This window comes from Scyliorhinus torazame, chromosome 17, assembly GCF_047496885.1.
Source record: "Scyliorhinus torazame isolate Kashiwa2021f chromosome 17, sScyTor2.1, whole genome shotgun sequence".
Taxonomy (NCBI): Eukaryota; Metazoa; Chordata; class Chondrichthyes; order Carcharhiniformes; family Scyliorhinidae; genus Scyliorhinus; species Scyliorhinus torazame.
The window spans coordinates 88967372-88992900 of record NC_092723.1 but is presented as its reverse complement, the minus strand read 5'-3'; the positions used below and the strand labels follow the sequence as shown (position 1 = coordinate 88992900).

Below are 25529 nucleotides of genomic sequence, written 5' to 3'. Positions count from 1 at the left end.
CCTGTCTGTAGAGGTCCCACCTTCCCCAGAAAGAGCCCCAGTTATCCAAAAATCTGAATCCCTCCCGCCTGCACCATCCCTGTGTTTAAATGCTCTCTCTCCTTATTCCTCATCTCACTATCACGTGGCACGGGCAACAACCCAGAGATAACAACTCTGTTTTTCTAGTTCTGAGCTTCCACCCTAGCTCCCTGAAAGCCTGCCTGACATCCTTGTCCCCTTTCCTACCTATGTCGTTAGTGCCAATGTGGACCACGACTTGGGGCTGCTCCCCCTCCCCCCTAAGGACCCGGAAAACACGATCCGAGACATCACGTACCCTTGCACCTGGGAGGCAACATACCAAACGTGAGTCTCTCACGCTCCCACAAAATCTCCTATCTGTGCCCCTGACTATAGAGTCCCCAATTACTAATGCTCTGCTCCTCTCCCCCCTTCCCTTCTGAGCAACAGGGACAGACTCCGTGCCAGAGGCCCGTACCCCATGGCTTACCCCTGGTAAGTTTTCCCCCCCCCCCCCCCGCCCCCCCCCACAAGTATCCAAAGCGGTATACTTGTTTCTCAGGGGACTTCCAGGCACCTCATGATTTCCTTCAAGCCGTTCTGCGGGTCCAAGATATAGAGGAGCAGATCATCCGCATAGAGTGAGACTCTGTACTCTCTGCCTCCTCTTCAGTTACCCTTGCAGCCTATTGGGTCTCATAGGGCGAAGCCAGGGGTTCAATTGCCAGGGCGAACAGGAGCTGGGACAGCGGGCATCCCTGGCTGGTGCCTCTGTGCAACTGGAAATATTCAAAGCTGGTGGTGTTTGGCTGCACGCTCGCCTTGGGAGCTTTGTACAGGAGTTTCACCTGCTGGTTAGCAGGTTGAAGTTCACTTGTAGCTTTTCCTCTCCCCCAAAGGCTCTACGGTTGGGGCTTCGGAATTTCTTCTGTTGACCTCCAGGATGGAATCGATAAGTTGTTGCATGGCCGTCCTCTCTTCGCTGTCTCGACGAGCCTTGTAGGCTATAATCTCTAGCTGAATCACCGCCGTCAGTGTCTCCCAGAACGTGAGAGGTGAGACTTCCCATTCTAGTTGTTAGTAATGTACTCGCCTATGGCCTGTGATGTTTTCTGGCAGAAGACCTTGTCGGCCAAGAAGTCCGTGTCCAACCTCCATGCTGGGCCGTTAAGTCCCCTGACGTTGCAGGTGATCATCCTGGTGCGGGGCTTTTGTCCCCCCTCTTCCTGCGGCATTAACCATACTTACTGGTAGACACGCCCCTGTGCTCCAGGGTTTCCCTTTGTCCAGGGGGCCCCCGACATGGCCACCAACTGTGTGTATGCTACGTGGGTGCGCCCCTGCACTCCGAGGTTTCTCTTTGTTTAGGGATCCTCCAAAGTGGCTGCTTGCAGCGCCATTTTGTTCCCTCAACCTGCACCTCACCTGCTGAAACCCATCCCTTCTTTATTCTTGTATTCCCCTCGTAGTCCCTCTGTGAGGTGTGCCCCCTGCTCTCATTGCCCGGCTCTCGCCCCATTGCCCTGTATCAATTCCAAATTTAACTCACTGCCCCACTCTCCCCACAGCCCTGGGTCAATACCCAAACTAATCCCACTCTCACCAAGCTCCTCCCAGTCATTAATATCTATGCTGTCATGCTCCAGAAGAATTTCAAAATGTCTTTGAAGCATTTTCTTTGTTCTCCCCTGTGGCACCTGTCATTTGGGAATGGAGAAAACAGGACCTGGGAGAGGAGACACTTCTTAGTCATCTGGACAAGTAACCAGTCCATCGTAGTTGATTTTGTAGTTTTGCCTGCGGAGGGAGTTCGGCAGTAAGCTAAAAAGCAGGACCGCTAGGGTGTAAGAGGGAGGGTTTCAGATTTCTGGACCATTGGGATCTCTTCCGGGGCAGGTGGGACTTGTCGAAGAAGGACGGGTTGCATCTTAACTGGAGGGGCACCAATATCCTGGCTGGGAAGTTTGCTAGATTCACTCAAGCAGGGGGATAGGAACCTGAATGTGAGCTTAAAAGGTGTAATAACTGAAGGGGAAATAGAGAACCAAAATAAAAGAACAACATCACCCTCAGGCATAGCAACAAAGGAGACAAGTGTGAAAAGGTCAATGCAGGACTGATTGAGGGTGTTGTACCTAAATGCGCGCAGTATATGGAACAAGATTGATGTGCACATTGAAATTGGTCGGTACGATGTTGTGGGCATCACAGAGACGTGGTTGTCATTATACCACTGCTTTCCAAATGCTATGCTATGCAATCCTCGATAATGGACTCCCAACTTCCCTACTTCACTGGTCTATAGTTCCCTGTTTTCTCTCTACCTCCCTTATTGAATAGTGGGAATATCTTTGGAGGAACCATTCCAGAGTCATGGAGATGAACAGCGAGAGGCAAGAACAATACCGTCAACTTGCAGGAGGTAAGCTGCAATTCGGAGGGTTAGCAGCAAGGAGGAGGGTCAGGGAGCAGCAGAGGCCGCGAACTAGAGGGTTGATGTGAGAGGGAGCGGCAGAAGCCGGGAACCATATCCCCTTGTCGCATAAACTGCATCCCTAGCCAAGCCGTTCTAATACAGCTACTGCCATTTATCTGAAAATGTGAAAAATTGCCCAGGTTTGTCCTCACAAAGAGCAGGACAAATCAAATCCAGTAAATTACTTACAAATAGTAATGATCATCAGCCAGGGAGGGACAGGGGCTGCTTCAGAATGGCACCGATCGTTCATGCAGCCCTACGCCGGGGCAAGCAAGAAACAACTCTCAACCAAAACTTGTGATGTTAAAGCGAAAATGGCCTGTTAAAGTGGTACACCTTCAAACGGGGACTTCAAGTATCAATTTCATGATCATCCTTTTCTGAACACTCAAATCCTTGCAATCTTCAGACTTGGTACTCTTTAATCTTAGTCTTTAACTTTTGTTGTTAGGCACAGTTGCACTACTAATCCAAAAGGATTTTTAAATTCTTTATGGAAATGTATATTTATTGCGAATGATTACTTCATTCTTTAAATGTTGGCATTACATATGAACAAGGATCAGCGCCTCGGGCCTGCACCGCCATTTAATAGTAACCTGATCTGACTGTAATCTCAAATCTGCATCGCTTACGAGAAATCTGTCCACCTTGGCCGTAAAAGTATTAAAAGACTCTGCTTCCATTAACTTTTTAGGAAGAGAGTTCCAGAGACTCGCCACCCACTGAGTGAAAGAATTTTGCCTCATTTCCATTTTAAATGGGCGATACCTCATTTCTAAATCAAGACCCCCAATGCTAGATTCTCTCACAAGCGTAACATTCTCTCCACATCCACCTGTCAAGCATGCCTTTCCTCATAACACAAGCCACCCATCCTACGCCATTGAGGACCCGGGTTCAAGCCCGGCCCTGGGTCACTCTCCGTGTGGAGTTTGCACATTCTCCTCATGTCTGTGTGGGTTTCACCCCCACAACCCAAAGATGTACATGATCGGTGGATTGGCTACGTTAAATTGCCCCTTAATTGGAAAAAAAATAATTGGGGACTCTAAATTTATTTTTTTTAAAAGACAAGCCGCCATTCCAGATAATAGTCTGGTAAACCTTTTCTGAACTGCTTCAAACACATTTACATCTTAGCAAAATGGGCAGTTGCGCATTTTCCCACATTATACTCCACCTCTACCCACTCACTTATCCTATCTTTATATGTTTGTAACTTCCTTCTGTCCTCTTTCCTTCCTATCTTTATGACATCAGCAAATTTGACGACTGTCCCATCAACCAAGTCATTTATATAAATTGTAAACAGTTGAGGTCTCAGCACTGATCCCTGTGACACACCAATTGTTATACCCTGCCAACCAGAAAAAGACCCATTTATGCCTACTCTGTGATTCCTATTAGTCAGTCAATCTTCTACCTATGCTAATGCATTACCCCTATAACACAAGCTTTTATTTTCCGCAGCTTTGATGTAGCACCTTACCAAATGTTTTCTGGATCGAAGTACAGTACATTCACTGGTTCCCTTTTATCCACAGCACTAGTTATTTCATCGAACATCTCAATAATTTGGCTAAAGATGATTTTCCTTTCACAAAACCATGTTGACTGCCTGGTTACCTTGAGCTAATCCAAGTGCCATGCTATAACTCCTTTAATAATAGCTTTAAACATTTCCCTACGGCAGATGCTACGCTAACCGACCTGTCGTTTCCCGCTTTCTCTCCCTTTTTGAATAATGGAGTTACATTTGTTGTCCTCCAATCTAATGGGACCCTCTCTGAATCTTGGGAATTGGATCAACTATCTCACTGTCCACTTTTAAGACCCTAGGATGCAGTCCATCAGGACCCAGACAATTTATCCAGTATCCCATCTTTGGTGACTAATTTTCCTGAGTTCCTCCTTGCCGTTTCCTGGTTCCTAGCTGTTTCCGTGATGTTATTTGCATCTTTTATCGTGAAACTGATGTAAAATACCTGTTCAATTCATATTCATCTGCCATCTCCCTGTTTTCCATCATCAATTCTCCAGACTCAATCGGTCCAATGCTCACTGTTAACTCTCTTCTTCTAAAATATTTATAAAACCCTTACCATCTGTTTTTGTATTTCTGGGCAGCTTTCTCTCGTACTCTTAATTTTTCGCTCCTTCTTAATCTTTTAGTCATCCTTTGCTGTTCCTTATATTTTGTCCAATCTTCGGAACTGCTACCTGTCTTTGCGCAATTGCATGCTTTCTCTTTAAGTTTGATACTATCTTTAATCTCGAGTTAATCACGGATGGGGTGTCCGTCCCTTGGACCTTTTCTTACTCGTTGGAATGGAATCTATTCTGTGCATTCTGAATTATTCCATTAAATGTCTGTTACTATATTTCTGTTGACCTATTCCTTAACCTAATTGGCCAATTCACTTTACCCGGCTCAGCTTTTTGGCCCTCACAATTGTCCTTATTTAAGTTTAAAAACACAGTCTCAGACCCACTCCACTCTCTCTCAAACTGAATGTAATATTCAACCCTATTGTGGTCACTGCTACCTCGGAGCACCTTCACAAAGCCACTTAAGTTGCTAACTTCGGATGATCTGCCAGTTTTGCAGCAATAGTTATTCCTGGGTTAGAAGAATTAAAGCCTGTTCTAACTTCATTAACTATTTTAAACACTGTTAGGATACTTATGTAAAACCTTTGTCTGCTCTGTGTGAGGGTGGAACTGTAAGCCATCTCTTGTTGCTTGCGATTGGTGGAGCCATTCAGAATCTTCATGTGAAGAGCTCCATTTTGTCCTGAGTTCTTTGAGAAGACAAGGACCAGGAAGCAGCTGGAGGACCTGCTCTCTCTGCCAGGTGATTTAAAAAGCTGCTAGCCAGACATTGGGAAGGCACTCCTGTTTAAAAGACAGCACGGTCTGAACTGTGAAGGGAACTTCTGGAGGGAGTGATTGCAAGCTGATTTTCCTCAGGTCTGAAACACTTTGATCCTCTGTCTGATCCTCTGTCTGAAGGACTGGGAAAAGCTCATTGTAATACAGCCGGTGTGTCTACGCAGGCGAACGGAAAGTCTTAAGATTCAATGCTCCAGTCATATCTCAGAGGCAGAGGCTCCACCTGGTGGTCAAAGATCAGAATTGCACTGACCTGAATTTCCTGTGTGAAGTCGGAGGTCAGAATTGCACCAATCTGAATCTCTTATATGAAACAATTCCCCAGTGTTATGGGTCAGAGTTTAGAGAATCCCAAAGTGTATCATGGAGTTCACCTGACCCACAACTTTTAATAGATTGTGGTATGGAGAGCACACAGCTCACTCTACAGGTGTGGTATGGCAGAAAATGGACCAGTGGTTTTTTAAACAAAACCATGTTTATTCTATGAAGTCAAGTTAACTTTTTAAAAACAAACAGTGAATATCTTAGCAACCAGTAAATCAAACACCCCCCCCAAAGAATACAACAATAAGTAATCTGTATGCCGTCCTTTTAACATCCAAAAGACTTAACAAACCTCCAAATAGGAGCACATCAGGGTTTACATTCAAGACTGAAAACATTTATACTTCTTCTGAATTCACCAAATGATCCATAGATAGTTTTTTGATGGCAGAGATCAACAGCAGTGCAGCTCACTTTTAACTTCAGATTCAGCTCACTGAAAAACAGACACACCCAAGCTCTTTCTCAAACTGCAACTAAAAAGCAGAAGTGGAGCTCAGCTCCACCCATACTCTGACATCACTCCAGTAACATGAGCAACTCCATTTCTTAAAGGTACATTTCTTAAACATCCATTTCTTAAAGGGTACTCTCAAGTGACACCAGAGAGTCTCATTCGGTGAAGACCGGCACCTACAGAGGCCACAACCGCAACAGCGGAGATTCCTCTCAAACCTTTTCCTTCAATACCCGTTTTAATGCTTCCCCTCCCCTTCGTGTCTTGTGTGTGTCTGGGTGGAGGGTGGGACGGTGTTTTTGGGAATAGGTAGACTAGTAGACCATAGTTCCAATTATTTCCTTTATATGTGCATCTTTTACTCTTGTTATAAATAAACACGAGGTTAAAATTTTACTTATAAATCTCATTGGAGCAGTCAGGGGTTAAAGATCTCAGGAAAACACAAATTATTGGTTAATTCGCTTATGTTGGGTCTGTGGGGCTGGAACTGACTGTGCACTCGCCCAGGGTGTTGTAACAGCACCCAGACAGAACCCCGCACAAGACTCTCTCTCTACCCCACCCCCACCCCCCACCCCCAACTTCAGACCATCTAACTAATGAAACTTAATGGAGAAGATTTTAGTTGAGACGTGCAGCATGGTCGGCGCAGGCTTGGAGGGCCTGTTCCTGTGCTGTACCTTTCTTTGTTTGTTGTATTTCGACCATCCGTGAGTGGAGCTGACACACTTCTTCTACCCCTCTTCAAAAACACCCAGATTCCACCTCCTACTTTCTGGCCTGTTAGCTTCACTGGGTCCTTTAAACCAGCCTGCTTTGCGACAGCTGGTTTAGTTAAAAAGGAGTTCTGGCCACCTGTGCTGGGGTCTGCAGGGATCTTTAATCTAGTTTCCTTATCTTAGCCAATTTGACCTTTAAACCAATGTAATTTGTTTTGTTTAGATTTGAATGTTTTACTCTGTCCTCTACTTGCTTTATGACTGATAGGGACAATGTAGAGGGAGCTTTGCTGTTGACCAATCCCCATCGTAGAGCTGTCCTGTGTTTGATGAGACAGTGTAGAGAGAACTTTACTCTGAATCAAATAAATTTTGTGCTTGCATTGGGAGTGTCTGATGTCCACACTGAGTATGCTTAGTGCTAAGCAGCTCAGCTTGATGAGAACAAAGGTTCCCGGAAGCTGTTTAACAATACATGGAATGGTTTTGTGAAAAATAAGGATTAAATTGTGACATGATCCCAAACAGGATTCATGAAGTAGCTGGCATTTGCATGGATTTGAGCATCTCTGTCACATAGATAATTGTTGCAGAATGAAGTGATTGTGCTGAGTCTGTAAGATGTCATCTTTCTCTCTCTCTCTCTCTCTCTCTCTCCCCAATAGTCTCTCCATTCCTACTTGGCCGCGCACTCTGGGCTGCCAGCCGCTTTGCCACTGTTATGACTCCTGAACTAATCCAGCAATTTTTACAAGCAACGGTCAGTGGTTTGCATGAGACACAGCCACCATCAGTGCGAATCTCTGCTGTACGTGCCATCTGGGGGTAAGCTGAAAATACTTGGGAAATTCTGTGGTTAGGAGGGACCGAGGGAGGGTGAAGACGGTCAGCTGCATTTGGAGGGTTTGTGATTGACATGTTGGTTGAAGTCATTGTTGTGATTTGGTGACTGGTCTCTGGGGTGAGGTGCTTTTGTTGACTCCACTCTTGTGCCAGGTTAGTCACTCTGAAGACAATTTTCTAGAATTAATTCTAAAATTACTTTCTGCTAATTTAGACGTGTGCCAATTTCTTATTTTCAAAATGTAATTGGAAGTAATATTCTGAAGTTATTCCATATGCATAATGTCAGAGGAGGAGGAGATGACTATTCAGACGCTTGAACCTGCTCTGCTATCCAATTAGGCCGTGGCTGATCAGCACCTCATTTACCACTGTTGCTCCTTTTGATATCCATACCCAACACAATTCTACCAATCTGCTTAAAAGATCTAGTTGCCTGTCTGCATCTACCACCTTTTGATGTAATGAATTCCAGATTTACCACCTCCTTTATCTGATTTTACTGCTGAATGGTCTAGCTTTTATTTCCAGAATATGCACCTGGCTGGTTTAGCACAGGGCTAAAGAGCTGGCTTTGAAAGCAGACCAAGGCAGGCCAGCAGCACGGTGCAATTCCCGTACCAGCCTCCCCGAACAGGCGCCGGAATGTGGCGACGAGGGGCTTTTCGCAGTAACTTCATTTGAAGCCTACTTGTGACAAGCGATTTTCATTTCTTTTCATTTCATTGTTCTGTATTCAGCACCCTGCAAGAACATGAGAAAGAAGATAAGGAGTAGGCCATACACTCCTCAAGCCTGTTCCATTATGCAAAGAGATATAATTGATCATTGACCGCAAGTCCACTTTCCCCCATCTCAAAATAACCTTGATTCATTTATTGAGTCCAAAAATCTTTCTCACTCAATGTTGAATGTTGTCAGCAACTGAGCATTGACAATCGTATGGGGTCAAGAATTCGAAAGATATACAGCCCTCTGAGTGAAAAGATTTCTCCTGATCTTAGTCCCCTGCCTAATTATCCTGAGACTGTGCCTCCCAGTTCCTGACTCCAACCAGTGGAACAGCCTCTCCGCATCGTGAATGTTTCAATGAAATCACCTCTTACCCTTCTGAAATCGAGAGTACAGTCCCATCCTGCACGATCTTATCTACGCTAGCAAATCAGTTTATTATTTTAAACACTGTGATCCACTCATTTCTCAATCTTATATACACAAGCAGGCACAAGCCATGTTTTTTGCAACCTGCCCTCATAATTTAATCCTTTTAGCATCTTATCATACTGGTGAAGTTGCACTGCACCCCAGATGGTTCATAAGGTGTGGGCCCAGAACTGAACTCGACTTCTGATGGTCTAACTGGAGCTTTATAACAAATGTAATTTCCACCCCAAAAACTCTGGTTCTGCAGAGGAGTCACATTACATTTGAATTGTTAACTCTGTTTCTCTCTCCACAGATGCTGCCAGACTGGCTGAGCTTTTCCAGAATGTCCTGTTTTTCTTATTTCAACCCTCTTGTACTCAACCCTCTTCAGATTAAGACCAACATTCCATTAGCTTATTAAATTACTTTTTGGAACTTGGTATGAGCTCTTAGTGGCTTGTGAATCCCCTCTGCAGTTCAGTTTATCACCATTTGGAAGATATTCCAATTTATCTTTCATAAACTCATATCACTAACTCTCTCACTCTCTCTTCACCAAGTCCTTAATAGATATAGTAAAACGTCAAAACGCCAGTGCAGATCCCAGAGGAACAATCCAGAGAATGTTCCATTTATCTCTACTGTCTTTCTCCCAACCAATTTCCAAACTAAACGTAAATGGGTTACTTCCCATTCTATGTGCTCTCGGTTTTGCTAATAATGTCTTGTGTGACACATGCCAGCTGACTATCTCTATCTGATTAGCTTATATGTTCAAGTGCCTGTTCATCAAGGAAGTAGAAAATTTCCTTATTAGTATGAGTTGTTCATTGTGTTTTGCTACTTTTTCATAAATACATTTGAATTTTAATGTGTTTAATTGACTTATGAGTTGTGGTTTGTCAGCTGGTCTAATGTAACATCTTCTCCACAGGTACTGTGACCAGTTGAAAATCTCCGAGTGTATACATGTTTTACAGCCGTTTCTTCCCAGCATCCTGGATGGTTTGATTCATCTTGCCACGCAGTTCAGTTCTGAGGTGCTGACCCTGGTCATGGAGACATTGTGTGTTGTCTGCACTGTGGACCCGGCCTTCACTATTAGTGTAGAAAATAAAGTCTGCCCCCTTACCATTGCAATCTTCCTCAAGTACAGCAACGGTATGTGGGTCTGGACTGTTGCCAGCTGCTACTTTGTGTCAATGTATCTGTCTATTATTTGATATTGTAATATATCAGAAGTTTAGAGTTTCACCATTAAAGTATTTGGTATGAGTGCACATTCGCTCAAAGCCACAGTGGGGTTAAAATCTGCTGAAAATGGGGTGGGGGAAGTGATGTGTTGCCGAGCTAGTTGAAAATGTATTGATTTTATCATTGGTTGTGAGGTGGCAAGACTTCCCTTTGAAGTGTGCAGGTACTTGGTATTGGGTGGACAAGAAGCAGCTCCTGTCAGGGGAGGGGAGCCAGTTTAATTCACAACTTCACTACCCAACCCTCTGAGAGGGAAGAAGGTAAGTGTCAAATCCTGCAACCCACCTCGTTAGAGTCTCTGCGCATTGGGATGGGAGTGGGTGAGTGTGAGGTCTTGCGGTCAAGTCTCAGGCTAAGTGGGGTTCAATCTTGGCAGAGGAGTCTATTTTACTGCTATGGTTTGGGATTAGAATTTGGGATGTGTGAAGGCTGCACAGCCTGTGCTAGCTTCATCCCTCCTCTGCTCCTTCATCAATTGGGTTGACAATTCCATTTCCAGCGTTCCTGTACATGGTCTATACAAAGGATTGATTTTCTGTCAATGTTTGCTGATTTTGAATCCCCAGATCCGGTGGTGGCATCTCTGGCTCAGGATATCTTCAAGGAGCTTGCACAGATCGAGGCCTGTCAAGGTCCCATGCAGATGAGGTTAATTCCAACTCTCGTTAGCATAATGCACGCTCCTTCTGATAAAATCCCCTCTGGCCTCTGTGCGGTGAGTAATTCCCATATATGTATCATTATATTGGTTTAATGCCCCTGGGAAATAGAGCATCAGCTGACACTGATACCTTGATCTGCCTGCAGACTGCCATTGACATACTGACAACTGTAGTGAGAAATACCAAGCTGCCACTGTCGGAGGTGCTGATCTGTCAGGCGTTTCCTGTTGTGGCCCAGTGTACACTTCACACAGACGACAATGCAACCATGCAGGTAGGCAAGGCTCCAGCGACACTGAACAGCTGCGTCCCAAACCAAACTCTGCCTCTGATCCACAAAGATCTTTTGAAATCTGTTGCTCAAAGTGAACAAATTAACATTGAAGAGGGTATTAGCTGTTTTAGCAGGCTTAAAAGTGGATAAAACCCCAGGCCCAGATGGGATGTATCCCAGACTGCTGTGGGAGGCAAGGGAGTAGATTGCAGAGGTTCTGACATTAATGTTCAAATCTTTTCTGGCCAAAGGGCGATCATGTCTTACAAATTCGATAGAATTTTTTGCCGAAGTGTGTGGATGAGGATAGTGTGATCAGTAACTTCACAGATGACACAAAAATTGGTGGTGTGGTAAATAGTGAGGAGGAATCACAAGATGATAGAAACAAGCTGGTTAAATGGGCAGAAGCGTGACAAATGGAATTTAACCCAGAAAAGGGTTGTGAATCTGTGGATTTCCCAGTGAAGCAGTTGAAGTTACCTCGTTGAATGTTTTTAAAGCAAAGATAGACAGATTTCTGAACAGTAAATGAATTCAGGGTTATGGTGAGCGGGCAAGTAAATGGGGCTGAGTCCACAAAAAGAATATATAATGAATGGTAGGAGCTTAGGAAGTACAGAGGACCAAAGGGACTTTGGTGTGCATGTCCACAGATCTCTGAAAGCAGCAAGACAGGTAGATAAAGTGGTTAAGAAAGCATATGGAATACTTGTCTTTATTAGCTGAGGCATAGAATATAAGAACAGGGATGTTATGATGGAGCTGTATAAAACGTTCGAGTACTGTGTGCAGTTGTATCTTAATTGTGTTTAATTGTTGGGAGGTGAGGGGCATTAACTGGGGATTTATTTGTGTCCTTCCAGATAGAGACTGCAAATGTGGTTAGGGGCTAGGAGGTGCTTGTTTGTAATCTAACTAGTGTAAATAATGCTCATAAAAGTGTGTAGTGATTGGCTTTCTGGATGAAAACATCCTGGGCTATCTGATTATACACTCCTATAGTGAAATCTGTCCCTCTTTTCCTGCAATCCCTTTCACAGAATGGTGGTGAGTGTCTGCGAGCTTACGTGGCTGTGGCACTGGAACAGATAGCACAATGGCATGATGACCAAGGTCACAACGGCCTCTGGTACGTTATGCAGGTGGTGAGCCAGCTTCTGGACCCTCGTACCTCCGAGTACACAGCAGCATTTGTAGGACGACTGGTTTCTACCCTCATCTCGAAGGCTGGCTCACAGTTGGGAGAGAACCTTGACCAGATACTACGAGCAATCCTCAGCAAAATGCAGCAAGCAGAGACACTCAGTGTAATGCAGGTGGGTGTGGAGACTTGGGTGGATGAAGGGGGAGTCAGGGGGCAAAACATTTGCTGAGGGATCGGTGAGGGTGTGATGTTTGCTGCGAGGGGGGGAATGGAAGTTGCCATGGGGTCTGGGGTGGAAGGGTAGCATTAGTTGTGGGGTCGTTCTGTGGTCAGTGTTGCTGTAGTGTTGGGGGTAGGACATCTGCTGGGGTGTCGGCAAGGCCTGGACTTCTGCCCGGGGTGGGGGGGAAGCCAGGGATGTCTAGCGGAGGGTGGGGACAGGACGTTTGCTGGTGTATTGGGGATCAGGATATTTAGTAACACTGGCTCCAGGTTTCAAGTTGGAGGCACAATGCTGAAGTGAATGGAAATTCAGCACCTGGTGCTGACCACACATTTGGAGCTGTAGTCTCTGGGGCTTGTGGCACCAACTGTTCAGGAAAGGGAAAAAGTGTGTAAGTACTAGGGAGTTGAGGCATTGGCACAAGAGTGAGAGCAGAGTTTGCAGCATTACACTGGGGAAAGCACCGAGATGCGGTTAGATTTAGTATTTAAATTACTAGCTTGTTAAAACTGTTTGATAGGGGACTTCCGGTGGCGGCTATGAAGGAGTAGGTCATACATTTGGTGGCTCCTGCTCGGGTCGGAACTTTGGACCTTTAGCCCCCGATTTTCTAAAAATCTGATCTGAAGTGGAAAATTCATGTGAGATACAAGTGTGATGAGGAATCCTACATCAGTGCATGGAGAAGCGGACCAGGAGTGCTCGCAAAGGACGAAATAGGCGATCAGAGAAGGCTTGGGCTGAGGCTGCAATGGGAGAAAGCATGGCGGAGGTCCGGAGTTCTGGCTCGACGACCCAGCAGTTGACGGAGCAGTTGATGCAGTTTATACAGGAGGGCTTTGCCAAGCAGAAACAGGACTGCTTTAAGGAGTCGATTGCATGACTGGAACTCAGATTGGATGCTCAAGATCGGGCGATCCAGAAAGTGGAGAAGGCACTGACTGAGCAGGAGGAGCACCAAGCTGCAGTGGAGGTGAAGGTGGGAATGTTGAGAGACCAACAGAAAAGGCTCCAGGAGAAGGTGAAGGATCTAGAGAAGAGGTCCCGCCGGCAGAACCTGAGAATCGTGGGTCTCCCGGAGGGTCCGAAGGAACGGGCGCAGGGGGATACATAGCGGCGATGTTTGAGAAGCTACTGGGGGAAGGGGACTTTCACCCGACCCTTGGGAGGTGGACAGGGTGCACAGAACGCTAGCGAGGAAGCCGCATGTGGGTGACCCCCCGAGAGCAATGGTGGTGAGATTGCACAGGTACCTTGACAAGGAGTGCATTCTACGGTGGGCCAGGCAGACGCGGAGCTGCAAATGGGAGAACAGCGTCCTGCGTATATATCAGGATCTGAGCGCGGACATGTCCAGGAGAAGAGCAGGATTCAACCAGATAAAATCGACCCTTTTTGAGAAGGTAAAGTTTGGACTACTGTACCCGGCCCGCCTTTGGGTTACGCACAAAGAGCAACATTTCTACTTCGAGTTGCCCGAGGAAGTGATGGACTCCACGAGAGGGAAAGGGCTGGTAGCGGTCTGAGGTGTTTGGACTGAACTTTGCTGCAGCGCTCATGTGTTTTTTCTTCTCCTTTTCAGTTATTTTTTTTTTAAAAAGAAAGGCTTTCGTCTTTGGATGTTACTTGTAATGCCTTTTGTATTCATTTGCGGTCTGCGGACGAGCTGCTTGAGTTAAAATTTGCATTTGCACTGATGGGGGATGGAGGTGTGAATGTTAAATGGTTGATTTTCTTTGTGTGTTTTTTGGGGGTAATTGGGTTGGGATTGTTTACCTTTGCATGTGGGTGTCCGGAGGGGTAAGGGGGGGGAGACAATAGGTGGGAAAATGTCTGGCGCCATGGGTGGGGACCATCAAGCAAGCTGGGTGGGCTAGCTCACGGAAGCGCAGTGGGGGGTGAGCAGATGGTATCCTTGTTGGAGGGGGGCTGTGTATAGTGCTGTTACTAGGGGGGGGAAATGTTCTGCTGACGGGGGAGGGACTATAGCTGTGGGCCAATAGAGAGGACGGGGACGGAGGCTGCCGGGGAGTGGGCCTGTGGATGCGTGGGGCCTGGAGACTAAGAACAAAGAAAATTACAACACAGGAACAGGACCTTCGGCCCCCCCAGCCTGCGCCGATCCAGATCCTTTATCTAAAAAAGGATAGACTGGCCCAAGAAAGGTGATGGCTAATCGGCGGAGGGGGGCGAGAAGCCCCCCAACCAGGCTGATCACAGGGAATGTAAGAGCGCTAAATGGGCCGGTTAAGAGCGTGTTCGCACATTTGAGGGGACTGAAGGTGGACGTGGCAATGTTGCAGGAGACGCATCTTCGAGTAACTGACCAGGACAGACTAAGGAAGGAATGGGTCGGACATGTTTTCCACTCTGGGCTGGGCTGGGCTGGAGGGGTTACGATCCTGATTAATAAGCGAGTGCCATTCGAAGCGGGAGGAATAGTTGCGGACGTGGGGGGTCGGTACATTATGAAATGAATGAAATGAAAACAAATGAAAATCGCTTAATGTCACAAGTAGGCTTCAATGAAGTTACTGTGAAAAGCCCCGAGTCGCCACATTCCGGCGCCTGTTCAGGGATGCTGGTACGGGAATTGAACCGTGCTGCTGGCCTGCTTGGTCTGCTTTAAAAGCCAGCGATTTAGCCCAGTGTGCTAAACCAGTGGAAAGCTGGGGGGGCTGCCGGTGGTACTCGTGAATGTGTACCCGCCGGATTGTGATGATGTGGAGTTCATAAGGAGAATGTTGGGGAAAATCCCGGACCTGGATTCGCATAAGCTGGTTATGGGGGGGCGACTTCAACACAGTCATTAACCCAGGGCTAGACCGATCTAGCTCAAGGACAGGCAGGGTGCCAGCAATGGCAAAGGAGCTAAAGCGGTTTATGAAGCAGACCAATGAGATGGGCCCATGGAGATTTGGAAAGCCGAGAGTGAAGGGAGTTTCCCTTCTACTCACGTGCATAAAGTGTACTCCCGGATTGATTTTTTAAAATCCTGAACAGGGCTTTACTGACAGGGGTAGTGGACGCTGAGTACTCAGCGATCACGATCTCGGATCATGCCCCACACTGGGTTGATCTACCGGTGAGCAAGGAGAGTAGCCAGCACCCGCACTGGAGGCTGGACGTGGGACTTTTAGCTGATGAGGAGGTGTGTGGGCGGCTGACTAAATGTATCCAGAACTATCTGGAAGTCAACGACACGGGAAGTTTCGGCTGCGGTGGTCTGGGAGGCGCTGAAGGCTGTGGTTAGATGGGAGCTGATCTCGATCCGGGCCCACAGGGAGAAGGCAGACAGAACAGAGACGGACTGATAAAGGAAATACTATAAGTCGACAGGAGGTATGTGGAGACCCCAGAGGCAGGGCTTCTAAGGGAACGACAGAGGCGACAGGTGGAGTTTGGCTTGTTAACTACAGGGAAGGCGGTAGAGCAGCTGAAGAAGGCGAGGGGGGCGATCTATGAATATGGGGCGAAGGCCAGTAGAATGCTTGCGCAGCAGCTTAGAAAGCGGGAGGCAGCCAGGGAGATTGGGAAAGTAAGGGACAGAGATGGGAACCTGGTCGGAGATTCAGCTGGGGTCAATAAGGCGTTCAAGGAATTCTACAGCAGGCTGTATGAGTCGGAACCCCCAGCTGGGCTGGAGGAGATGAGGCAATTCTTAGGGTGACTGAAGTTCCCGAAGGTTGATGAAGACTTGGTAGAAGGGCTGGGGGCACCGATCGGGTTGGAACGGATAGCAGATGGGCCGAAGGCCATGCAGTCGGGTAAAGCCCCGGGACCGGATGGGTACCCCGAGTTTTACAAAAAGTTCTCTGGGATGCTGCGGTCACTGCTGATGAGTACAGTTAATGAGGCAAGGGAGAGAGGGGCGCTTCCCCCGACGATGTCACAGGCCACTATCTCATTGACCCCGAAGCGGGATAAGGACCCGGAGCTATGCGAGTCCAACAGGCCGATCTCCCTACTAAATGTAGACGTCAAATTGTTAGGTAAGATCTTGTTCTCAAGGATTGAGGACTGTGTCCTGACGTGATTTGGGAGCACCAGACGGGATTTGTTAAGGTGAGGCAGTTGGCAGCCAACGTAAGAAGGCTGTTAAATGTTATCATGATGCCACTAGAGGGTAGGGACGGAGAGGTGGTGGTCGAAATGGACGCAGAGAAGGCATTTGACCGGGTGGAATGGGATTACCTGTGGGAGGTACTGGGGCAATTTGGATTTGGGCGGGGCTTCATTGACTGGGTCAGGCTGCTGTATCAGGCGCCCGTGGCAAGTGTTCGGTGAACAGCCTGACATAGGGCTATTTTAGGTTGCACCGGGGGATGAGGCAGGGATGCCCCCTCTCCCCGCTGTTGTTCGCACTGACAATAGAACTGCTGGCAATTGCGTTGAGAGCATCAAAGGGCTGGAATGGACTGGTCCAGGGGTTTGGGAGGGGGCGGGGGGTGGAACACAGAGTCCCGCTATACGCGGACGATCTGCTCTTATGTGTCGGACCCATTGGAAGGGATGGGAGAAATTCTGGGGATTTTGGCTGGTTTTCGGGCTACAAATTAAACATGGGGAAAAGCGAGATGTTCGCAATCCAGGCAAGGGGGAAGGAGAGGCGATTGGGGGAGCTGCCGTTTAGAATGATAGGGGGAAGCTTTTGGTACCGAAGCATCCAGGTGGCGCGGGAATGGGAACGGCTGCACAAGCTTAATCTGGCCCGACGAGTAGACCAAATGAAGGAGGATTTTCGGAGGTGGGACGTGCTCCCGCTGTCACTGGCTGGGAGGGTACAGACGGTGAAGATTCCTGTTTGTGTTTCAGTGTCACCCCATCTTTATTCCTCGGTCCATTTTTAAACGGGCCAACAAGGTGATCTTGGGTTTTGTATGGGCGGGTAAGACCCCGCGAGTTAAAAAGGGGATGTTGGAGCGCAGCCAGGAGGAGGGCAGGCTGGCACTCCCGAACTTTAGTAATTATTACTGGGTGGCGAATATAGCCATGATTGGGAAGTGGATGGTGCGGGGGGGTCGGTGTGGGAGTGAGTAGAGGCGGCATCTTGTAAGGGCACTAGTTTGGGGGCGTTGGTAACGGCGCCTCTGCCGTTCCCGCCGGCTCGCTACTCCACCAGCCCTGTGGTGGTCGCGGCCCTGAGAGTCTGGGGGCAATGGAGGAGACATGTGGGAGCAGAAGGAGCATCGGCCTGGTCTCCAATTTGCGGGAATGGGAATGGCTGCACAAGCTTAATCTGGCCCGACTAGTAGACCAAATGAAGGAGGATTTTCGGAGGTGGGATGTGCTCACCGGTTTGCCCCGGGGAGGTGAGATGGAGGGTTCCGGAGGTGACAGAGAGCAGGGATCGAGAGGATGGGCGATGTTTATAGAAGGGAGCTTCCCCAGCTTGAGGGAACTGGAGGTGAAATTTGAACTGACAGGAGGGTCAAATTTAGGCACCTGCAGGTGGGAGACTTCCTACGCAGGTAGGTCTCAACCTTCCCGCTCCTACCACCAAGGGGGATACAGGATAGTGTAGTTTCCAGAGTGTGGGTGGGAGAAGGGAGGGTTTTGGACATTTAGAAAGAGCTTATGGGGTCAGAACACAGACCGAGGAGCTGAAACACAAATGGGAAGAGGAGTTAGGAGGAGAGTTAGAGGTTGGTCTCCGGGCGGATGCGTTGAGTACGGTCAACGTGTCCACAACATGTGCCAGGCTTAGCCTGATACAATTTAAGATTGTTCGCCAGGCTCACATGACAGTGGCCCGGTGAGCAGGTTCTTTGGGGTGAAAGACAAGTCCGCAAGGTGTGCGGGAGGACCAGCGAACCATGTTCACATGTTCTGGACATGCCCGAAGCTGAGGGGATTCTGGCAGGGGATTGCGGGTGTCATGTCCAAATTATTGAAAACAAGGGTGGCGCCGAGTCCAGAGGTGGCGATTTTCGGGGTGTTGGAAGATCCGGGGTTCCAGGAGGAGAAAGAGGCAGATGTTCTGGCCTTTGCCTCTCTGGTAGCCCGGAGACGGATATTATTAGCTTGGAGGGACTCAGCCCCCGAAGTCGGAGACCTGGCGAACGGACATGGCTAGCTTTCTCTGTCGGGAGAAAATGAAGTTTGCCTTGAGAGGGTAAATGTTAGGGTTCGCCCGGAGGTGGCAGCCGTTTGTCGTCTTCTTTAGGGAAAATTAACCATCAGCAGGGGGTGGGGGGCCTGTGGGGTTAGTTTAGTGGAGAGTAGGAGGTTCGAAAAGGTGGGACCTGTGAGAGAGGAAGACGGTTTTTACACTATGTTTATAATTGTATGTACACTGTTTCTTCAGTTACTGTTATAAAACCATAAATAGCTCAATAAAATGTTTATTAAAAAAAGACTGTTTGGTAGGGGGCAGCATGTGGCACGCTGGTTAGCATTGCTGCCTATGGCGCTGAGGACCCGGGTTCGAATCCCGGCCCTGGGTCACTGTCCGTGTGGAGTTTGCACATTCTCCCTGTGTCTGCCTGGGTTTCACCCCGACAACCCAAAGATGTGCAGGTTAGGTGGATTGGCCTCACTAAATTGCCCCTTAATTAGAAAATAATAATTGGGTACTCTAAATTTATTTTTAAAAAGGACTGTTTGATAGACTGAGGTTTTTCCAAATGAAACATATACTTCCTTCCCCTCGAGGTTAAGTGGGAGCTGTATGTCAAAGTGGCAGTGGTATTTGTTCACGTGTGTTGATTGCAGTTGTGGATCAAGGTGGGGGGCATCGTCTCAGAATAAGGGATGACCAACTCAGACTGCCTGAGATGAGGAATTTCTTTCCTCGCAGGCTTGTGCACCGTTAAAGTTCTGTATCCCATTTGTCTGTAGATGCTCCATAACTGAGTCTATTCATGGCTGCGATAGCTGGACATTTAGACTGTAAAGTTTAATCAAGGAATATGTGAATTCGTTGGGGAAGTGGAGTTGAGAGCAGATTCAAGGGGTGAATGAGGCATATTCTTATTCCTGTTATATTCTGATATTTCATTTGCTACACTCATGGAGTTTACTGTTTTATTTCTCTCTAGTCTCTGATCATGGTGTTCGCACAACTCGTTCACAATCAACTGGAGCCGCTGCTGGAGTTCCTGTGCAGTCTGCCTGGGCCCACTGGGAAACCTGCTCTAGAATTTGTCATGTCTGAGTGGACAAGTCGGCAGCCACTCTTCTACGGACAATATGAGGGCAAAGTCAGGTGTGCTACCTGTTCCATTTGAGAGGACCGTAGGGTCATAGAAAGTTACGGCGCAGAAAGAGGCCATTCAGCCCATTGTGTCTGTGCCAACCGTAAGAGAAAGAGGACGTGATTTCATGTCCCATTTTCCAGCACTTGGTCCATGGCCTTGCAGGTTCCAGCACTTCAGGTGCTGATCCAGGTACCTTACAAATGGGTTGATCGTTTCAACCTCAACCACCAACTTCGGCAGTGAATTCCAGACACCCATCACTCTGGGTGAAAATACTTTTCCTCATGTCCTCTCTAATTCTTCTACCAATCATCTTAAATGTCCCCTAGGAATTGACCGTTTGCTCGGGAAAACACACCTTTCCTGTCTACCCTATCAAGGCCCCTCATAATTTTGTACACCTCAACTAGATCACCCCTTAGCCTCCTGTTCTAAGGAAAACAACCCCAGCCTATTCAATCTCTCCTCAGAGCTAGAATATTCAAACACTGGCAACATTTTTGTGAATCTCCTTTGCACACTCTCCTTCCTGTCACCTGGTGACCAGAACTGTGCACAAAACTCCAGCTGTGATCTGACCAGAATTTTATACAGTTGCAGCTTTACATCCCTGCTTTTGTATTCAACACCTTGCCCAATAAAGGAAAGAATTCCATATGGTTTCTTGACCACCTTGTCCACCTGTCCTGCCACTTTCGGGGACCTGTAAACATTCACTCCAAGGTCTCTCACTTCCTTAACCCCTCTCATATATTCCCATTTATTGAATATTCGCTCATTTTATTTACCCTCCCAAATGCACCTGAGGGTGATGTTATTTTATTTGAGGGCCGAAGGGCTTGTACTGCGCTGTTATGTTCTATGTTCTAGTACCTCACACTTTTCGGGTTTCAATTCCATTTGCCACTTCTCTGCCCACTCAACTAAACCATTGATATCATTCTGGAGGCGACAGCTATCCTCTTCACTATCAACTGCACGGCTAATTCTCGTGTCATCGGCAAATTTCCCAATCATGCCCCCATATTTGTCTAAATCATTAATGTACAGCAAGGGCCCCAACCCTGAGCCCTGTGGAATACCACTGGAAACGGCTTTCCATTCACTTTGCTTCCTGTCACTGAGCCAATTTAGATCCATCCTGCCACCTTGCCCTGTATCCTATGAGATCTCACTTTTCTGACCAGTCTGTCATGTGGGACCTTGTCAAGTGCATTCCTGAAATCTATGCAGACAAACATCCACTGCACTACTGTAAATTAAGAGAGGTGATCTCGTGCATTAGTCGCTGAAAGTAAGCATGCAGGTAAAGCAGGCAGTAAAGAAGATAAATGGTATGTTGGCCTTCAAGCGAGAGGATTTGCGTGAAGGAGTAGAGATGTTTTACTGCAATTGTAACAGGCATTGGTGAGGCCACACCTGGCGTATTGGGTGCAGTTTTTGTCTACTTACCTGAGGAAGGATGTCCTTGCTGTGGAGGGAGTGCAGCGAAGGTTTACCAGGCTGATTCCTGGGATGGCAGGACTGCCATATGAAGAGAGACTAAATCAGTTAGGATTATATTCATTGGAGTTCAGAAGAGTGAGAGGGGATCTCATAGAACTATACAAAATTCTAACAGGATTAGACAGGGTAGATTCAGAAAGGATGTTCCTGATGGTGGGGGAGTCCAGAACTAGAGGTCCATAAGACCATAAGATATAGGAACAGAATTAGACCACCCGGCCGATCGCGTCTGCTCCGCCATTCAATCATGGCTGATATTTTTCTCATCCCCATTCTCCTTCTCTTCTGTTTTGAAGGATTGTCCCTTTAGTCTGAGATTGGGTCCTCTGGTTCTAGTTTTCCTACAAGTGGAAACATCCTCTCCACGTCCACTCTATCCAGGCCTCCAGTATCCTGCAAGTTTCAATAAGATCCCCCTTCATCCTTATAAACTCCAATGAGTACAGACCCAGAGTCCTCGCCCGCTCATAATAATAACTTATTGTCACAAGTCGGCTTCAATGAAGTTACTGTGAAAAGCCCCTAGTCGCCACATCCCTGCGCCTGTTCGGGGAAGCCGGTACGGGAATTGAACCCGCGTTGCTGGCATTGTTCTGCATTACAAGCCCACTGTGCTAAACAAGCCCCTATCATATGACAGGGATCATTCTTGTGAACCTCCTCTGAGCCCTTTCCAAGGCCAGCACATCCTCAGATACGGGGCCCAAAACTGCTCACAATACTCCAAATGGGGCTTTCTACAGCCTCAAAAGTACATTCCTGGTCTTGTATTCTAGCCTCTCGACATGGATGCTAACATTGCATTTGCCTTCCTTCGTCTACTGAGGTAGTATGGGCTGAGGTTAGAAACAGGAAAGGAGAGGTCACCCTGTTAGGGGTTTTCTATAGGCCTCCGAAAAGTTCCAGAGATGTAGAGGAAAGGATTGCAAAGATGATTCTGGATAGGAGCGAAAGCAACAGGGTAGTTGTTATGGGGGACTTTAACTTTCCAAATATTGACTGGAAACGCTATAGTTCGAGTACTTTAGATGGGTCCGTTTTTGTCCAATGTGTGCAGGAGGGTTTCCTGACACAGTATATAGATAGGCCAACGAGAGGCGAGGCCATATTGGATTTGGTACTGGATAATGAACCAGGAAAGTGTTAGATTTGGAGGTAGGTGAGCACTTTGGTGGTAGTCACCACAATTCGATTACGTTTACTTTAGTGATGGAAAGGGATAGATATATACCGCAGGGCAAGAGTTATATCTGGGGGAAAGGCAATTATGATGCGAAGAGTCAAGACTTAGGATGCATCGGATGGAGAGGAAAACTGCAGGGGATGGGCACAATGGAAATGTGGAGCTTGTTCAAGGAACAGCTACTGCGTGTCCTTGATAAGTATGTACCTGTCAGGCAGGGAGGAAGTGGTCGAGCAAGGGAACCGTGGTTTACTAAAGCAATCGAAACACTTGTCAAGAGGAAGAAGGAAGCTTATGTAAAGATGAGACATGAAGGTTCAGTTAGGGCGCTCGAGAGTTACAAGTTAGCTGGGAAGGACCTAAAGAGAGAGCTAAGAAGAGCCAGGAGGGGACATGAGAAGTCTTTGGCAGGTAGGATCAAGGTAAAGCTTTCTATAGATATGTCAGGAATAAACAAATGACTAGGGTAAGAGTAGGGCCAGTCAAGGACAGTAGTGGGAAGTTGTGCTTGGAGTCCGAGGAGATAGGAGAGGTGCTAAATGAATATTTTTCGTCAGTATTCACACAGGAAAAAGACAATGTTGTCGAGGAGAATACTGAGATTCAGGCTACTGGACTAGAAGGGCTTGAGGTTCATAAGATTCATAAAGTCATCTTTGTCTACAGGAATAGTGCCAGAAGATTGGAGGATAGCAAATGTTGTCCCCTTGTTCAAGAAGGGGAGTAGAGACAACCCCGGTAACTATAGACCAGTGAGCCTTACTTCTGTTGTGGGCAAAGTCTTGGAAAGGTTTATAAGAGATAGGATGTATAATCATCTGGAAAGGAATAATTTGATTCGAGATAGTCAACGCGGTTTTGTGAAGGGTAGGTCGTGCCTCACATACCTTATCGAATTCTTTGAGAAGGTGACCAAACAGGTGGATGAGGGTAAAGCAGTTGATGTGGTGTATATAGATTTCAGTAAAGCGTTTGATGAGGTTCCCCACAGCAGGCTACTGCAGAAAATATGGAGGCATGGGACTCATGGTGATTTAGCAGTTTGGATCAGAAATTGGCTAGCTGGAAGAAGACATAGGGTGGTGGTTGATGGGAAATGTTCAGACTGGAGTCCAGTTACTAGTGGTGTACCACACGGATCTGTTTTGGGGCCACTGCCGTTTGTCATTTTTATAAATGTCCTCGAGGAGGACGTAGAAGGATGGGTGAGTAAATTTGCAGATGACACGAAAGTCGGTGGAGTTGTGGACAGTGCGGAAGGATGTTACAAGTTACAGAGGGACAGAGATCAGCTGCAGCGCTGGGCTGAGAGGTGGCAAATGGAGTTTAATGCAGAAAAGTGTGAGGTGATTCATTTTGGAAGGAATAACAGGAAGACAGAGTACTGGGCTAATGGTAAGATTCTTGGCAGTGTGGATGAGCAGAGAGATCTCGGTGTCCATGTACATAGATCCCTGAAAGTTGCCACCCAGGTTGAGAGGGTTGTTAAGAAGGCGTACGGTGTGTTAGCTTTTATTGGTAGAGGGATTGAGTTTCGGAGCCATGAGGTCATGTTGCAGCTGTGCAAAACTCTGGTGCGGCCGCATTTGGTGTATTGCGTGCAATTCTGGTCCCCGCATTATAGGAAGGACGTGGAAGCATTGGAAAGGGTGCAGAGGAGATTTACCAGAATGTTGCCTGGTATGGAGGGAAGATCTTATGAGGAAAGGCTGAGGGACATGGGGCTGTTTTCGTTAGAGAGAAGGTTAAGAGGTGACTTATTTGAGGCATACAAGATGATCAGAGGATTGGATAGGGTGGACAGTGAGAGCCTTTTTCCTCGGATGGTGATGTCTAGCACGAGGGGACATAGCTTTAAGTTGAGGGGAGATAGATATAGGACAGATGTCAGAGGTAGGTTCTTTACTCAGAGAGTAGTAAGGGCGTGGAATGCCCTGCCTGCAACAGTAGTGGACTTGCCAACACTAAGGGCATTCAAATGGTCATTGGATAGACATATGGACGATAAGGGAATAGTGTAGATGGGCTTTAGAGTGGTTTCACAGGTCGGCGCAACATTGAGGGCCTAAGGGCCTGTACTGTGCTGTAATCTTATATGTTATGCCGCCTGAACCTGCACGTTAACCTGAAGAGAACCTTGAACAAGGACTCCCAAGTCCCTTTGTGCTTCTGATTTCTTAAGCATTTCCCCATTTAGAAAATAGTCTATGCCTCCATTTCTCCTTCCAAAGTGCATATTGTATTCCATCTGTCACGTTTTTGCCCACTCTCCTAGCCTGTGAAAGTCCTGCAGCCTCCCTGCCCCTCAATACTACCTGTCCCTCTTATCATCTGCAAACTTAGCAACAGTGCCTTCAGTTCCTTCTTCCAGATCATCATTAATGTATATTGTGAAAAGTTGTGGACCCCTGAGGCACACCACTAGTCACCGGCTGTCATCCTGAAAAATACCCCTTTGTCCCCATTCTCTACCTTCTGCCTGTCAGCCAAATCCTTTATCCATGCCAGAATATTACCTTTAACACCATAGGCTCGCCTATGTGGTCATAGTTTGAGGATAAGGGACTTTTAGGACTGAGGTGAAGAGAAATTACTTCACTCAGAGTGGTGAATCTGTGTAATTCGCGACCACAAAGTAGTTGAGGCCAAAATGTGTAATTCATGAAGGAAATACATATTTCTCTTGGGGCTAAGAGGATATATATATATATATATATATACACACACACACACACATATTGCACAATTCTGGTTGCCACACTACCAGAAGGATGTGGAGACTTTGCCGAGGGTGCAGAGGAGGTTTTTACCAGGATGTTGCCTGGTCTGGAGGGTGTTAGCTATGTGGAGAGGCTGAATAGACTCGGACTGTTTACATTAGAAAGACAAAGGTTGAGGTCTCCAAAATTATGAGGGGCATGGATAGAGTGGATGGGCCGGCACTCTTTCCGAGGATGGGTCAGTCCACCAGGGGGCATAGGTTTAAGATCCGTGGGGCAAAGTTTAGAGGAGATGTGCGAGGCAGCTTTTTTACGTAGAGGGTGGTGAATGCCTGGAATGCATTTCCAGGGGAGGTTGTGGAAGAAGATACATTAACGGCGTTCAAAAGGCATTTTGACAAACACATGGATAGGATGGGTATAGAGGGATACGGCACTAGGAAGTGCTGAGGGTTTTGGCCAAGGTTGGTGATTTATGTTGCAGGTGTA

General features: G+C 47.1%; 1 protein-coding gene across 4 annotated transcripts in view; it reads left to right on the top strand.

Moving 5' to 3' along the window:
• ipo9 (importin 9) overlaps nt 1–25529 on the top strand; it is a 267453-nt gene that overhangs the window by 139232 nt on the left and 102692 nt on the right. For 2 of the 4 annotated variants that reach the window (XM_072480719.1, XM_072480722.1), the window contains 6 exons: nt 7549–7708; nt 9807–10033; nt 10693–10841; nt 10934–11062; nt 12106–12381; nt 19473–19639. In XM_072480719.1, the coding sequence (XP_072336820.1) occupies nt 7549–7708; nt 9807–10033; nt 10693–10841; nt 10934–11062; nt 12106–12381; nt 19473–19639 (1108 nt within the window). The remainder of the gene's footprint in view (nt 1–7548; nt 7709–9806; nt 10034–10692; nt 10842–10933; nt 11063–12105; nt 12382–19472; nt 19640–25529) is intronic. The other 2 variants (XM_072480720.1, XM_072480721.1) reach the window with 2 other exon arrangements.